This window comes from Lactuca serriola, chromosome 5 (genome assembly GCF_051521515.1).
Source record: "Lactuca serriola cultivar US96UC23 chromosome 5, Lser_US96UC23_V15, whole genome shotgun sequence".
Taxonomy (NCBI): Eukaryota; Viridiplantae; Streptophyta; class Magnoliopsida; order Asterales; family Asteraceae; genus Lactuca; species Lactuca serriola.
Genome location: NC_136412.1, coordinates 242,782,279 through 242,798,195, shown reverse-complemented (window position 1 = coordinate 242,798,195; position 15,917 = coordinate 242,782,279). Strand labels below are relative to the sequence as shown.

Below are 15,917 nucleotides of genomic sequence, written 5' to 3'. Positions count from 1 at the left end.
CCCATATCTTTCATGTCGAATCTTGCCTTTAGCATGTCCTTTGTTGATTGAACCATTTTATCGTTGCTACCAACAATAAGCACATCATCACCATAAAGGCACAAGATAACATAACCCTTACTTGTGTTTTTAGCATAAACACACTTGTCACATTCATTAATCTTGTATCCATTTTCCAACATCACATGGTCAAACTTTCGATGCCATTATTTTGGGGCTTGTTTCAACCCATATAAGGACTTCACTAGTTTACAAACCTTTGATTCTTGTCCTGAGGTAACATACCCTTTTGGTTGTTCCATGTAGATTTCTTCTTCTAAATCCTCGTTTAGAAAAGCTGTTTTAACATCCATTTGATGTACTTCAAGATTTCTTATAGAAGAGATTGCAAGTACCAATCTAATGGATGTAATACGTGTGACAGGAGAGTACATATCAAAGTAATCAAGGCCACTTTTCTATCTATAGACTTTTATTACTAGTCTTTCCTTGTACTTGTTAATGGTTCCATCCGCTTTCATTTTCTTCTTGAAAATCCATTTATAGCCTAGTGGTTTGCAACCTTGAGGTAAATACACTAGCTTCAGTGTATGGTATTGAAAGATGGAATCCAGTTTGCTTTTAATTGGGTGAAAGACCCTGTATAATGGTTTGGTCTAGGCATACTAGTCAGTGGTAGTGATTGTGTAGGAAGAACCGATTTTGTCTAAGTTTACAGTTGTTATGTGTTTACGTCTGTAAACTCCTTACGGCCGTAAACTCCATGCGGTTGTAAGTCAGGTCTATAAATAGGGCGTTGTGTCAGACTTTAAAGGTTGTTGATGCCTTCGTGTTTTCTCCAAGTTGTATCTGACGTTTTATTGCTTTAAGGCGTATGCAAGCTTGGTTCGTTTGTTATTTGCTTATTGTTTCATCTTTTGCTTCTGTTATTCATCTTTGATCATTGGTAGATCTGTTTTTGGGCTTTACAATTGGTATCAGAGTAAGACCAGTGTCAAAGACATCCTACAGTTACGATTTTGCTCAAAACGATATTCACAGCGAAAGAAGGGTTTATTCCAGTCGAATTTTGTGTGTTCAGAAGTTCACGGTCCGAGCTTACAGCCGTAAACACCAAGTTCACGGCCGCAAGCTATTCAAGGCTCAAACACCGCAAACAATTTTCTTCTCCAGAAAATCGAGTTCCTGATTTAAGGCTTTAATAATCATATTTCATTGCATTTAAATTCTCAAAAAAAAATAAACTTAAACTTTTTAACAGAAAATCATTGGCCGTAAACTCGAGTTTTTAACAGAAAATCTTTGGCCGTAAACTAGAGTTTTTAATAGAAAATCATTGGCCGTAAATCGATTACCTGATAATCGATTTTAGATAAATTGCATCTTAAATTTTTCTATTTCATAATTCAAAAGGTTCACGGGCCGTAAACTAGGAGTTTACGGCCGTAAACATTTCTCGGCAGTAAACTTGTCTTGAATCTTAGTTAAGTAATTTTCGGAATTCACAGTAAGCAGTAAATTAATTAATTTTTTTTAATTGAAAATTAAGTTTACTTAATAATTAATTAACTTTAATTTAAAAACGGAATCACAAAATCCTAATCAATATCAAGAACTCGATGCTGTGATGGGAACAACCACTCGCATTCCAAGACTCATGTCCGTTGATGGTTTCCCCGAGTGGAAATATAGAATTGAGAAATATATAAAGATGAAGTACTTCAAGATTTGGAAATGTGTTATAAAGGATCCAGTCAGAATCACCACTACAGTTGGGGGGCAGGTGGTTGACAAGAAAATTGAAAACTACACTGATGAAGATTTTGAGAGTGTAGAAGAACAAGAAAAGGCATTGGCCATTTTGACTATGGCCTTATCTCCAGACATTGCTCAAGGATTCAGAGAGTATACTTCTGCTAAAGCACTATGGGGAGCCCTTATTGAAGTATATGAGGGAAATGAAGACATGCGAGAGAGTCGCCAAGATATGTTGAGGCAACGTTTCAACATGTTTATCTATGGGCCTGGAGAGACTCTCGAGGCTCAACTGCAGCGATTCACAACTCTCAACGCGGAGATTTTAAGAAAGAGAATGTGGAATGGAGCGATGGGCCAGATGGACGTGATGATTGTCAACAAAGAAATGGGTTCGAGCTAGTCCAAACCAAGGGGGAGATTCAAAGACCTTGTATAATGGTTTGGTCTAGGCATACTAGTCAGTGGTAGTGATTGTGTAGGAAGAACCGATTTTGTCTAAGTTTACGGTTGTTATGTGTTTACGGCCGTAAACTCCATGCGGTTGTAAGTCACGTCTATAAATAGGGCGTTGTGTCAGACTTTAAATGTTGTTGATGCCTTCGTGTTTTCTCCAAGTTGTATCTGACGTTTTATTGCTTTAAGGCGTATGCAAGCTTGGTTCGTTTGTTATTTGCGTATTGTTTCATCTTTTGCTTATGTTATTCGTCTTTGATCATTGGTAGATCCGTTTTCGGGCTTTACATTGGGTCTTTCCATTGAGGTCCTTCAGAAGAGGTGACTGCCTCTTTGAAAGTTTGAGGCTCTTTTTCAACCATGTAAGTGTAGAAATCATCTCCAAATGACTTCTCCACTCGTGCCCTTTTACTTCTATGAGGCTCTGTTTCTTCCTCTATTTCTTCTTCATAAGAGGAATCATTGTGCTCAATTAACTTTGAAGCATTTGTCTCAAACTTATGAAGACATGGAAACACATTCTCAAAGAACGATGCATTTCTTGACTCCATTATTGTGCCTCTGTGGATTTCTGGAATTTTTTAGTCATGCACAAGAAATGGATACACACTATTGTTTTGTGTATATCCAACAAATATGCACTCAACAGTCTTGGGTCCTATATTAACCACCTTAGGTGCATGTACCACGAACTTTGCAAGGCACCCCTACACTCGAAGGTATTTGTAGGATGGTTTTATACCTGACCATAACTCGTATGGTGTTTTATCTGATTTCTTTCGTGGGACCTTATTTAAAAGGTAGTTAGCTAAAAGTATAGCTTCCCTCCACATTGAGGGTGGCAACCCAGAACTTAACAACATGGCATTCATCATTTCCTTTAAGGTCTAATTTTTCCTTTCTGCCATGCCATTTTGTTGTGGTGAATAAGGTGCAATAAGCTCATGTATGATACCATGAGTTGCAAAAAATTCCTCAAACGGTGATACATATTCACCTCCACAGTCACTTCTTAGTACTTTAATTTTCTTATTAAGTTGATTCTACACTTCACTTTTATACACTTCAAACTTCTCTATAGCCTCATTTTTACTTTTAAATAAATAGACATAGCATAATTTAGTGTGATCATCAATAAAAGTGATAAAGTACTTATTTCCACCTTTAGATGGAATTGATTTCATGTCACACACATCGGTGTGAATTAATCCAAGTGGTTCGGTTGTCCTTTGAATGGACTTGAAAGATTGTCGTGTTAATTTTGATTCAACATAAGTGTTGCATTTGTATTTTGAGTCAATGTGAAAGTGTGGTATGCGATTGATTTTAATTAAAAGACGAACAGTATCAAAATTAGCATGTCCTAATTTAGCATGCCATATATTTGAAGACTCAAGCAAGTAAGTAGAAGAGTTATTCATTTCATTATCATTGTCACTTGGCTTAAGAGCCATTACATAAAGTTTAAACATACCCCTATCAGCATAACCCTTACCCACATACACACCATTTTTGGTTAACACAAAATTATCTGACTCAAACACCAAGTGAAAACCATGCTTGTTTAACAACTAACCCGACACAAGATTCTTACGAATTTCGGGTACATACAACACATCATTCAAAGTTAGCTCTCTTACCAAAGTCATCTTCAACACAATCTTTCCAACACTTTGGATATCAGAAGTGGCCGAGTTTCCCATGAACAGCTTGTCAGCGTTATCCACAACCTTGAAGTTTCTGAACCATTCTCTATTCTAGCAAACATGACAGGTAGCTCCCGTATCAATACACCACTCCCTTGGATTGGACTCCACAAGATTAACTTCATAAATGACCGCTGCAAGATTGATGTTAGACACATCTTTGGTTATCTTCTCCAGAACATTTGCCTCCTTAGCCTTCTTTGGAAGCTTGCAATTTGCAGCCCGATGACCCCTTTGGTCACAGTTATGGCAGTTTCCTTGAAACTTTTTCTTAAAAGTTCCACCTTTTGCTCCTAAGTTTGAACGCTTGCCTTTCTTTTGGAGTTTTCCCTTTCCATATTTGTTCTTCCCATAAGTTTTACCATGCTCCACCACACTAGCTTTCTCAGAAATAGGGGTATAACTACTCTTTTGAGCTATCTTATGCTCCTCTTCAATTCAAAGGCGAACAAAAAGGTCCTCAATGGACATCTCCTTTCTCTTATGAATCAAGTAGTTCTTGAAATCAACCCAACTACGGGGTAGCTTCTCAATCATGGAAGCAATAGAAAAAGGCTCATTAAACCCCATACCTCGATATGCATGTCATGTAAGAGGACTTGTAGTTCTTGGACTTGGGACATAACAGTTTTGTCATCCACCATTTTATAGTCAAGAAATCGGGCAACCACAAATTTCTTTGTCCCGACGTCTTCAGTTTTATACTTTTTGTCCAATGATTCCCATAGTTCTTTGGTTGTCTTTGTTACACAATAAACATTATAAAGTGAATCAAAAAGGCCATTAAGAACATAATCCCTACACAAGAAATCAGAATGTTTCCAAGCATCAATAGTAGTTAAAGCTTGCACATTTCCTTCTCCTTCAGGCATTCGAGGAGCCTCTTCAGTTAAGAATCTAGCAAGATTCAATGTGGTAAGATAGAAAAACATCCTTTGCTACCACCTTATAAAGTTCAGTCCAAAGAACTTCTTAGGTTTCTTAGCGTGATTGACTGGCATGCTCATCATTGGAGCTCCTTGAGCATTAGGAGTACCATTAGGCTTTGGTGGTTGGGAACCTTCACTAGTAGTCATGCAACAAAAGGAAGCAAATGTAAAACTGTTCAAGATTAAAATTCAATAACAACTAAACTGTTAAGTATTGTCTATTTCCAGAAAATAGGTTCTGAAAAGCTATGAAATAAAAGAAAGAATCTTAAAACTGTTTTAGAAAACAGTTTCTGAAAACAATAATAGATTATGGATGCAATAAACTTAAATAGTTACATACATGTAAACAGAAAAGCAGAAAAAACAGAAAATGTCTTAGAAAACGATTTCTGAAAACAGATTCTGCAAGTGTGAGGGAGAAAAAAAATCCTTTTTATAAGCACTATAAGATGAAACAGAAACAATTTTTTTTTCCAAGTTCATTTCGCACCAACAATTTGTTTTAAGAATGTTAGGAAAATATAACCCAAAAACTGTACGAAAGAACAAAACCTAAAATTCTTGGCTGAGACATGTGTTTAACACAGTTTCCTTAAAAAAAAATTCGCCATATATGGGTGTTTGTTTCCCAAGATACAACAGTAGAAAGAAATTCTTCTAGATTTCCCGAACCCTCACTTGGCCAAAATTATACCTTGGTTGCAGCAAGAGAGAAAAGATGAAGCAGAAGCGTAAGAGATGAAGAGAGTGATTTCGCTTCATCTGGTGTATTGAATCAGTCACATAGGCGTTGTATATATACTACCTAATGCAACCGATGTAATTAAAATGAAAACGTAACTGTCACATTTAAATAAGAAAATTAATCAAGAAATCAAAACCGAAATCTATGATTAATTGCTCTTAATTCTTTTTTGTAACTTAACAAAAAGGAAAAAAAATGTTCTTGAACTTTTCTGGTCGACCGGTGGTGCATTCGTGCCCGCATGACACGAGCTCACACACAACTTTAGTGGCGCGAAGCCAATTTGGCTCGCACTTGCACCCCCTGCATGCGCACGCAAGAGAGAGCATTGGTTCTAATAAGTCTTACAAATGTAGCTAGTCTTTGTAGTTATAAACCAATTTCCTTTTCATTCTCCCACCAATGTGGGATGGGTTTTAAGACCGACTTAACTCCTTTATTTTCTCTTCCAATTGCCCTACTTTGACAAGTAATTTCTCATTCATTTTTAATCCGTTTTGGACGTGTGATATATCAAAACGAAGATATCATGGAGGAAAACACGAATATATAATCAATAACTCGTTTTGATTATATTTAGAGTCCAAAAATTGTGCTAAAAATGGAGAAAATCCATTTTTGGAAATTAATAAAATTAATTTTCCAACTGGATCATATCAAATGAAACTCTACAATTGCAGAACAAGTTTCCAGATGAGTATCTCTTTTCCCTAACTCAATCTATTCCTTTGTATGTCGACATCGTTAAATTTCTGGTCATAAGGTGTCCCGACACATTCACACGTGCTCAGAAAGACAAATTAAAAAGTTATTCAAACTACTATGTGTGGGATGAGCCTTATTTGAGGAAACATTATCCTTATCAAATCATTAGGAAATGTATACCCCAACAAGAGCATCAATCCATTTTATAATTTGTTCATGAACTTGCTTGTACGGGACACTCAGTCATAACTGAACTTTGAGAGAAGTTCTTGAATGTGGCTTATTTTGGCCAATCATGTCCCGCGATTGTTATTTGTTTTGTAAAAGTTGTGAAAACTGGCAAAGGATGGAGAATATTTCTCAAAAAAACCAAATGCCATAAAATCCGGTCCTCGTTTGTGATGTTTTTTTTACATATGGGGGATTGATTTTATAGGACCATTTCCTATCTCATTTGGCAACGTCTACATCTTACTCGTCGTTGACTATGTTTCTAAGTGGGTTAAAACCAAAGCCACAAGATCGGACGACGCCAAAACGGTTATCGACTTTTTGAAATCTAACGTTTTTTGTGAGATATGGTGTGCCTAAGGCTCTTACTAGTGACGAGGAATGCATTTTTGTAACAAAATGATGAAGGCTTTTTAGAATAAGTATAATGTGACCCACCGTGTCTGTACCGCCTACCAACTCAAACGAACGATCAAGTAGAAATTTCGAATTTGGAAGCCAAGTCCATTCTAGAGAAAACAGTTAACCTAATAAGAAAGAATTGGAGTTTGAGGTTTTATGATGCATTGTGGACTTACCGAACCACTTACAAGTCCCCGATAGGCATGTCTCTATTTTGATTAGTATTCAAAAAGTTGTGTCATTTCCCTGTTAAGTTAGAGCATCTCGCATTTTGGGTGGTGAAGCAATGCATTTTTGATATAGATGAAGTAGGTATACATAAGAAACTTCAGTCACAAATTAAATTTTGAACACAAGTACTAAACCTTGAGATTCTAATGATTTATTTAACCAAATGTTCAAGTGATGAAATTTCACTGTCAACCATCTTTCTCTCATTGATTTGAATCAAACTTTTTACTTGTTTACTTGCAAATTCCAGGTCTTAGTATAGCTTTAATTTCATTAAAGTAACCAAACGACTAAAAACCCAATTTTTACTTTTATTATCAATTCACAATCATTTGAACGAAGAGATTTTCACTAGGTTACAAATTGAACTAATCCTCATGGATTCAATCCATTTATCATTATATGTTATTTTAGTGTGCAATATTTAGGGTATTTATTTGTTGGTATCGACAACTACGAGTGGTTGTGTATTGGATTAACTAAGAGAGTTTGGCGATATATTAAATATATAAAACCTAACTTACAAGTTTAATAAAATATGATATCCACGTGGGCATTATATCAACACCATGTGGCATTAATTTAACGAAAAATCTGCCTATAAGATGACAAGTTTTATTGTTAACCTTCAAAACCAAGTAAAATGGTCCAAGTAACATGTTACGACAAGTTTAGGGAACTTAAATACATAAAAAGTGATTAAGGACCTATTGTAATAAATGCACATAGTTTGATGAGTTATAATGATATTAACCCTTTGTTGTAACGAGCATATTCATAAACCCTCCTGGTGGTGATTCGAAATTTAGGTATTGACAAGGTGTTATGTTGAGTGTGAATGTGTCGGTGGATGAAGTGGCGGTATGTGTAGGGTGTTTGGATTGTTAGAGGTGTTTGATTCATTTTATGGTTGTAGTATAGAGAGAGAAAGAATTGAAAGAATTGTGTATTGTAGTGTAGAGATTTACTGGTATTTATAGGTTGAATTTAGATGGTTTAAAAAAGTGTATTTTTTGTTCCAAATGGCTAGAAAAAATGGTCATTTGACCATTGGAACTTCTCTTTCCCTTGTAACCTTTTGTACCTACACGCACGAGACCTCACACTTACGAAGCTTAGGGTTGGTGTACATATGCAACTCACGCATGACTTGGCCTTGCCAAGTCACGTTGCCCATAACAAGCTATACCACTCTATATATCCTTACGGGGAGAAAATGGGGAGAAAAGGTCTTGAAAGTTGAAACCACAAGCAGAGACAAAGGTATTTAAATTATACCTAATCATTTAAGCATTTGTACTCAACTTTATAAGAAATTACATATAAAACTATCATATAAATTATACCGTAAATTATACCATCAAAGATCCGGTCGATTTGATCAAAATAGACCAATATTAAATACTAATAATTAAAAAAAATAATTTAAAAAAAAAAGAGAAAATGATTAATACTTTGCTTTTAATTAAACTGGTAAAGAGACTCGTGCGTTGCACGTGTAAGATTTTTTTTGTTGATGATTGATCGGTCTGGTAAATGCAAATCCAACAATATTTTTAGGGAAAAGAGATATGGTTTGCATCAAATATTAACTTGTTTTCTAAAATACCCAATTTTACATATACAAAATCTGATTTTCAAAGTCCATTAGTTAATCTATTAGGCTATGGGGAGTGGTGATGCATGCTAAAGAGATGCTAAGACATGTCATATCATGTTTTTTCTTCCACCTAATCTTTTGTCATAAAAAAATATATACACTTGGATTTTGAGAAAAAAATTAAAACAAAAATGAAAATAAAAGATGACCAATCATACCCTTCTGATTTTAGAAAAAAAAAAAAAGCAAATACAAAAGGACCAATGGTGGCCGGTGCACGCTGACCCCCGCCAATAATCCTCAAGGTGGCCGGTGCTGGAACCCTCACCGGTCTGGCAACAAGATGAGGAAAACTGGCCCTCAAGTGACCATCCTGATGGCAATGATAACAAATCCTCATATCCTGAACCAGGGCTAACTACCTACAATCCCTCGCGTAATGTGTCACACCCCAAAACCACGAACGGCGGAAACGTTCAGGGGTGGAGGACGTCATGTACAGTATCACAACAGTGTAAAATAGTAAACAAGCAACAACATCATCCATTGCATTATAAGTAAAGTTTTAATACATGTGTGTTCTTTCATTGTAATAAGACACCAAAAATATACAATCCAAAATAAAAGACGAGACTTGTCTGCTCCGTCTTCTCAAAACCTGGTCACCGTACCTGTCTACTGATGACCTGAGAATACAAGTTATTTTGAAAGACAGTATCAGCTTTAAAGCTGGTGAATTCATAAGTATTTAAGTGTCATTGTCTTGCTTTGAAAAGCTGTTTTAAAAGTCATGCAAACCTTTAAATGAAAATGATGATATAAGTATGAAAAGCCCTAGAAAATCCCTTATTTTCTATCAGTTTGAGATGTAGTCTTCTACCAAGACCCGAATGTTTTGTTATGACAATGTAGTCTTCTACCAAGACCTGAATGTTTTGTTTATGACAATGTGGTCTTCTACCAAGACCCGAATGTTTTGTAAGTAAAGTGATAGTTTTTCCTTTAATTGTTTAGTACTAAAGTACTTAGTCTAACTCATCGTTTATGTGAAAGTATCACAAAATAAAGTAAACAGGAAAATATACTACTATAAGTGTTGTCACTGGGTACTAGGACTAACACAGCATCGCATTAAGCGAAATATGTAACCTAATGAACATCCGAAGATTGTCCAGAAAAAGTATTAATGTAAGTGTCATCGTTGGGTACTAGGAGTAACACAACATCGCAATAAGCGAAAGGTATAACCTTATGAATAATCGTAGATTGTCCACTTGTCCTCTGTAGCAGCAGCAGGTGGGTGGAGGGGTTAGCCCCGGTTATCAATCTACCTAGTATAAGTAGTAACCTTAGACCTCCGTAGATGGTCATCGACCACTGGTGCTAATCAGTGGGGTTCGGAATGGTAAGTCCCGCCGAGATATCCCATTGAACCGGGATAAGAAAGATAATTTACACAGAAAGTACTAATAAATCATCCTCGTAGTTCTAAGTACAAGTATCCAGGTAAGTGAATACAAGATAGTGCACCTATGTAAAAGTGTTCCTGTATGGTATTCATGTAAGTGTGTTCATGAAACAGGTAAGTATATGTAAACATATTCATGTATCAGGTAAGCATATGTATGTGTAATCATGTATCAGGTAATGTACTAGTATAGACTCATGCATGAACTGACTCTGGTGTGTTTCCTTGTAATAGGAATAATGTTTGATATCTTCAAATTATCCCTATGATAATTTACCGAAATGTAATTGATTGATCAAGTAGGTTTATACACTCTTACTACTCAAGGATGTGGGAAACTGAATGAACGGTGTAAACTATAACATCAATACATATATATAAGAATATAAGTGTATATGCATAGTTTAGTTCAAGAATGTAAAATGGTTTTGTAAGACATCTTATGGGTTTTGAACAATAATTAACAATGACTTGATGTCATTTTAATAAACATTTCAAAAGTAAAACATTTGATAACAATGTATTTTTAAGATTTAAAACCATTTCATGCATCACATTTTGTAGTATGTGAAATCTGTTAAATGACAAACACAGTGATAAAATACATATCAATGATTTAATAACGTGTTTGTTTCTACTTGTATTCCCCCTTTTAAAGCATTAAAATCATTTAAAACATTGATTAGGGGTATGAACTCACCTGTAGATGGTGATTAGGATGAACTGGACGGTATAGGATTGCTAGGTGTCAAGTGAGGACTTGTACACACACTACGATCCTAATGAACATATAATCACACATATATGCACTCAATTAGTCTCAAATTACTAATTGATAATGTTAAGACATCCTAGACATAATAAACACTTTATATAAGTGTTTTTAAGCCCTAAGGATTGCATCTAAGCTATTGTGGGACAAGGCACTTGTGTTTAGGGTTCCAAAGGACCCCATATATGAGTTTACTCCCCACATACCATCACACATGGAGTTTACGGTTGTAAACTTTTGAGTTTACGGCCGTAAACTCCCAACCATGGGTGTATTGTGTGTTTTGAAGTTCCAAATGATTCCTAGAATTATTCCAACTTGGTGGTTATATTCTTGGAAGGGTTTAAGGCATAGAAACACTCCATTTAGGAGTTTACGGCCCTAAGGACATTTCCTTTTGGAGTTTACGGTTGTAAACTCCCTTGAAATGTGGTTTTTGTTGTTTTCAAGCCTCAAGCACAAGTGGTATAGGTTCTAGGCTTTTATTCCAAGCATATGAAGACTCCTGACACACTTTGGTGCCCCTTTAATGAGTTTACGGCCCATGAACCATGTCATGGCCATAAACTCACTTTTCAAGGTCATTCTTATGTGTTTAAGGCCCTTGATTTATTGGGAACAAGTCTAGGTAAAAGTCCAAGGCTTTAGGTGCCTTAAAAGCACCATTTTGAGCTTGAATTTGGAGTTCACGGCCTAAGATACTCTTGGGCCGTAAACTCCCAAACTTGGGTGATTCTTGCTTGATTTCATGTCCCTAATACACTCCTATACAAGTCCAAGGCAGTAGCATAACACAAGGGTCGGTCTAGGCTTTGTTTCGGGAGTTTACCGCCCAAGAACACCTTGGGGAGTAAACTCCTAAATCTAGTGATTTAGCCTTCTAAATCATGTTATAAACACATATTAAGCTTTCTAACACTACTAGAAAGAGGTACTCACGATTTGGGATAAAAACCCGAAGATCCGTGAGAGAGACAATGGCTTTTCTCTAGTTGGAAATGCGAATAATGAATGAATTTGGTTCAGAATTCTATTTATAGTCCTGAGATATTTTTGGCAGAAAATATTTTTATTCCTGAAATGATCTCTAATATAATAGAGTGTTGGAATAACAGTGTTGCACAAAACCCTAGTGCACCCACTCTCCTGATATTTCCTGAAGTGTAAACCCTGTATTACTCAAACTTACACGAAAAAGTCTGAAAAATAACTGTACTACTATAACTTCTATTGAAGTGATATAGTTTGTACAGAATGGAAATTTCGGGTTGTCACATAATGCCCCTCTTTTCCGCACTTGCGGCACGCACCACCGGACCTACAACCTCCGGTATGAACCTTCCCACACTTCTCATAAGTGCGGCTACTCTGACCTCCCAACCTGGAATCAACGGTCTTGGACCGTTTCGGCACCGGCTGCGACTGCACCGGGCTCTGCCTCTGCTCTCGCAACTGCAACTCAACCTCCAACTCACGCCGCCGATCGGCCTCCTGCAACTCTAGCAAGGTCTCACACCTCTGCGTAGCCACAAGCTGTCTGATATCCTCCTTGAGCATACTCACGTATTGAAGCATCTGAGCCCGCTCCGATGCAAATTCAGGGCAAAACATCGCCCTTTCAGTGAACATTCTAGTGACTCTGTCACCAACTCCGAATTCTACTCCAGTTCCAAGAACTCCCGAGCCAACCTCTCCTTCTCCACTCGTGGAACATAACGGGCATAGAACATCTCCCGAAACTGCTCCCAAGAAACTGCAGCCCGCTGTGCCTCTGAATAAGCTCCCGTGGTCAACCTCCACCAATCCTTCGCCCCGAGTCTTAATAGGTTCAGAGCACACTGCACCCTCTAATCTGCAGGGCATGAACATGTGAAGAAACAATCCTCCACATCCGACAACCATCTCATAGCACTGATCGGATCCTGAACTCCATCAAAAGTAGGGGGCTTTGTGTTATCAAAGTCCTGATACTGGAAGCCCCGACTGGCTCCTCCCCATGCCGCTGATACAGCCGCTGCGGCTGCCGCGGCCGCTGTCTCTGCTCGAGCCGCATAACGCTCATCAAAATACTCGACCATGGCGGTCTTGATCGACCCAAACAGTTCCGGCAACTCGGCCCAGAACATAGCAGCAACCTCATCATGCAGGATCTCGCGAATCCTAGCATCCAACTCATCCGTACACATCTGACCGATGACCATGGGTGGCACCGACCCACCCTGACCGCCCTTTCCTGCTCCCGATCCTGACCCGAATCCACTCCCGGCATGCCGCGTAACCGCCATACTGAAAACACCGAAAAACCTCAGGTACTTCCCACTAACCCGGGAACCAACTCCTGACCAAACCCTATGGGTTGTGACTTCCTTGGTACGCGTATGGGTCCTGTGCTTTCGGTAGTACGGGCCCATACTACCTTCCACACCTACCCATAGTTATATCAAGTATCAACATGTAACGCCTGTGTTTCCGGGCTTGCCGTTTTTAGCAATATAATAGTCTAGGTTAACCTTTGTAACCCGTTTTGAAATAATAAGAATGTATTATTTGAGTATTATGTGTTTTGTGCTTAATTGCTTAATTATGTGGTCTGATTAATTAAGAATAAAAATAAGCGTCAAAATTTAAGTGTAAAATAAACTTAATATCTTTGGTTAATGTTGTAGTAGTCGAAACAAGGTTTCCGAATATATATAGAACGCCCAAATCTGACTTCGTATGAGGAAGTTATGATTTATCGAAGTTCCGGCTTAGCGGTATACAGCCTGAAATACTCGAATTGAGATCGAGCGGTTGTTAGCCGAAGCAATCTAAATGAGAATCGAAGATCTCGTTGTTGGTATCGAAGCGATAAAAAGTTAGGCGAGAACGGACGTCAAACGAAGAAGTTATGAACTTATAACGAAAGTTTCTGTCGCGGCCTATTAAAAATAATTAATAAAAATAAAGTCAAAATTAGCCGACGGAGTCTAAACGAAAGTCGTAGAGCATGGTCTCACCTTCGCGTGGATATAAAGAACGTCGAAAACGGAGTTCGTATGAAGAAGTTATGAATTTCCGAAGTTTATTAATCATTTTGTATTTTTATTTAATTCAAAATCGGAGGCATTATCCGAAGCCGTGTCACCGGTGTAATCCGGAGTACGCCCCGCGTACGAGGTTACGCTATCGCGTAACTCCGATAGTGTCGACACTTCGGATGACGCATGCAATGACGATTTCGGATGCGTACGCGCTGCGTACGCCTGTACGCCCCGCGTACTCCGAGGCTCCAGCCTCTATATAAAGGATCCGAAGGCAGCCTCATTTGTTGTTCATTTTCTTCTCTTCTCTCTAGTCTTTTGCATCGTTTTTCGTGCCGAAGCTACCCCGAAGCCCCGGTATCATACTCTAGCCCCGAGGCAAGTCCCGAAACCCCGAAGATCCCGAGAAGCGCGGTTCCCGAGTCGAAGCTCTACCCGCGAGAAGTTCGATTTTCGAGGAGATCTTCCAGATCTGCTGAGGAATACTACTTCTATAAGCCGTAGTGCTGTCGGATCGTCTTCTGATCAAGTGAGTGTGTAGTTATTTCTTCTAATACAATAATACGAAGTATTTTATATAAAAATATGTGCTATGTGTATATATTTGGTTGTGTTATGTGTGAATGAGTATTCACTCTCTTCTATCTTACAGATCTGCTTATTTCTTTATGAGATATGTGTTATGTGTGTGTGTGCCTCATCTGTTATGTGATATATGTGTTGATTCAAGCATGCTATACAGGTTTTCTTTAAACTATGTATACAAATGTATATTTTTATCTACTAATATGTTGGGTAGAACATGGGTAGATAGTTGGTGTGTAATAAACAGATGAGAGGCCTCGATGTTGTTGTTGTTGTTGATCTAGTTATTCAGCGGAGTATGGATAACGACCACGGACTCTTTCTAGACAGTCCAGTGGAACGCTAGCAGGTTCATAACCTGTAGGTGTTGTGAACGATGTGTTCACCGGTGTACTCTATCCCCCTCATGGTTGCCTTTAGGATATCTATTGTTGAGGAAACCCCTTCGCAGTGATGTCCGTCCCGATGAAAATCCTAGATTAGGTCCCTTGAGATAGTTGTTTTAGGGACGTAAAGTGAGGATAACGGGAATGGGTAATCGGGATAGTGTTTGGTTGGTGAAATTAAATATAACTTATTTATTGTGGGTTGAAAACCCTATATGCTCACCAGGCTCCCAAGCCTGACCCACTCAGTTTTATTTGTATTACAGGAAGTGGCACAAGGGCGTAAGATGGATGGATCATCTTGTTGTTTTGTTTACAAGTCTGTATATGTATATATTTGTTGAATGACTTGTAATGTTTATCGTTTATGCTTTATGGTCTGTATCGGAACATGACATCCCGAGTTTTGATTATATAATGAAATGCATCTCTTGATGAAATGCTTTGATAAATATTATTTTATCATGTTTTGTTTTGGGAACAAATTCCGCAACTCTTTCAAATCAAAAGGATTTACTCTGAAAATATTTAAAAGCATAAATGAAAATCGGTCTTTTCTGGCCGAGATTTTGGGGATGTCACAGTTGGTATCAGAGCATTAGTTTAAGCGAACTAGGAATTTGTAGGATTTCTAGACTTAAACTTAGAATGCTAAATGGAATGAAGAGATGTGTGTCTGTGGGATTTTAGACACGAGCACTAGTTATTTTAGGAAAGTTGCCTAAAATGTTTTATGTGCTAAATGTTATATGTTGCCATATATGATATTATTTGTTCGGATATACGGTCTGTTGCCGACCGGATCTGGGAACCTTATGTGTGTAGGATTCTGAGCGTATGCCTACGTTATTAGAACTAGCATGTAAACGTTTCGGAGTGATAAGGATGATTTGAATATCTATCATGAATGAGGATCTAAT

At 37.7% G+C, this 15,917-nt stretch overlaps 1 protein-coding gene across 1 annotated transcript; it reads right to left on the bottom strand.

The window, feature by feature from the left end:
- Positions 1-2,495: 2,495 nt before the first annotated feature.
- LOC145050320 (uncharacterized) lies at positions 2,496-4,849 on the bottom strand. The gene is made up of 4 exons (XM_078998590.1): positions 4,483-4,849; positions 4,050-4,348; positions 3,788-3,968; positions 2,496-2,782 (listed from the first exon to the last, which is right to left on the bottom strand). Exons 1-4 carry the CDS (start codon positions 4,847-4,849, stop codon positions 2,496-2,498), a joined length of 1,134 nt encoding a protein of 377 aa, XP_078854716.1.
- Between the last annotated feature and the right edge of the window lie 11,068 nt (positions 4,850-15,917).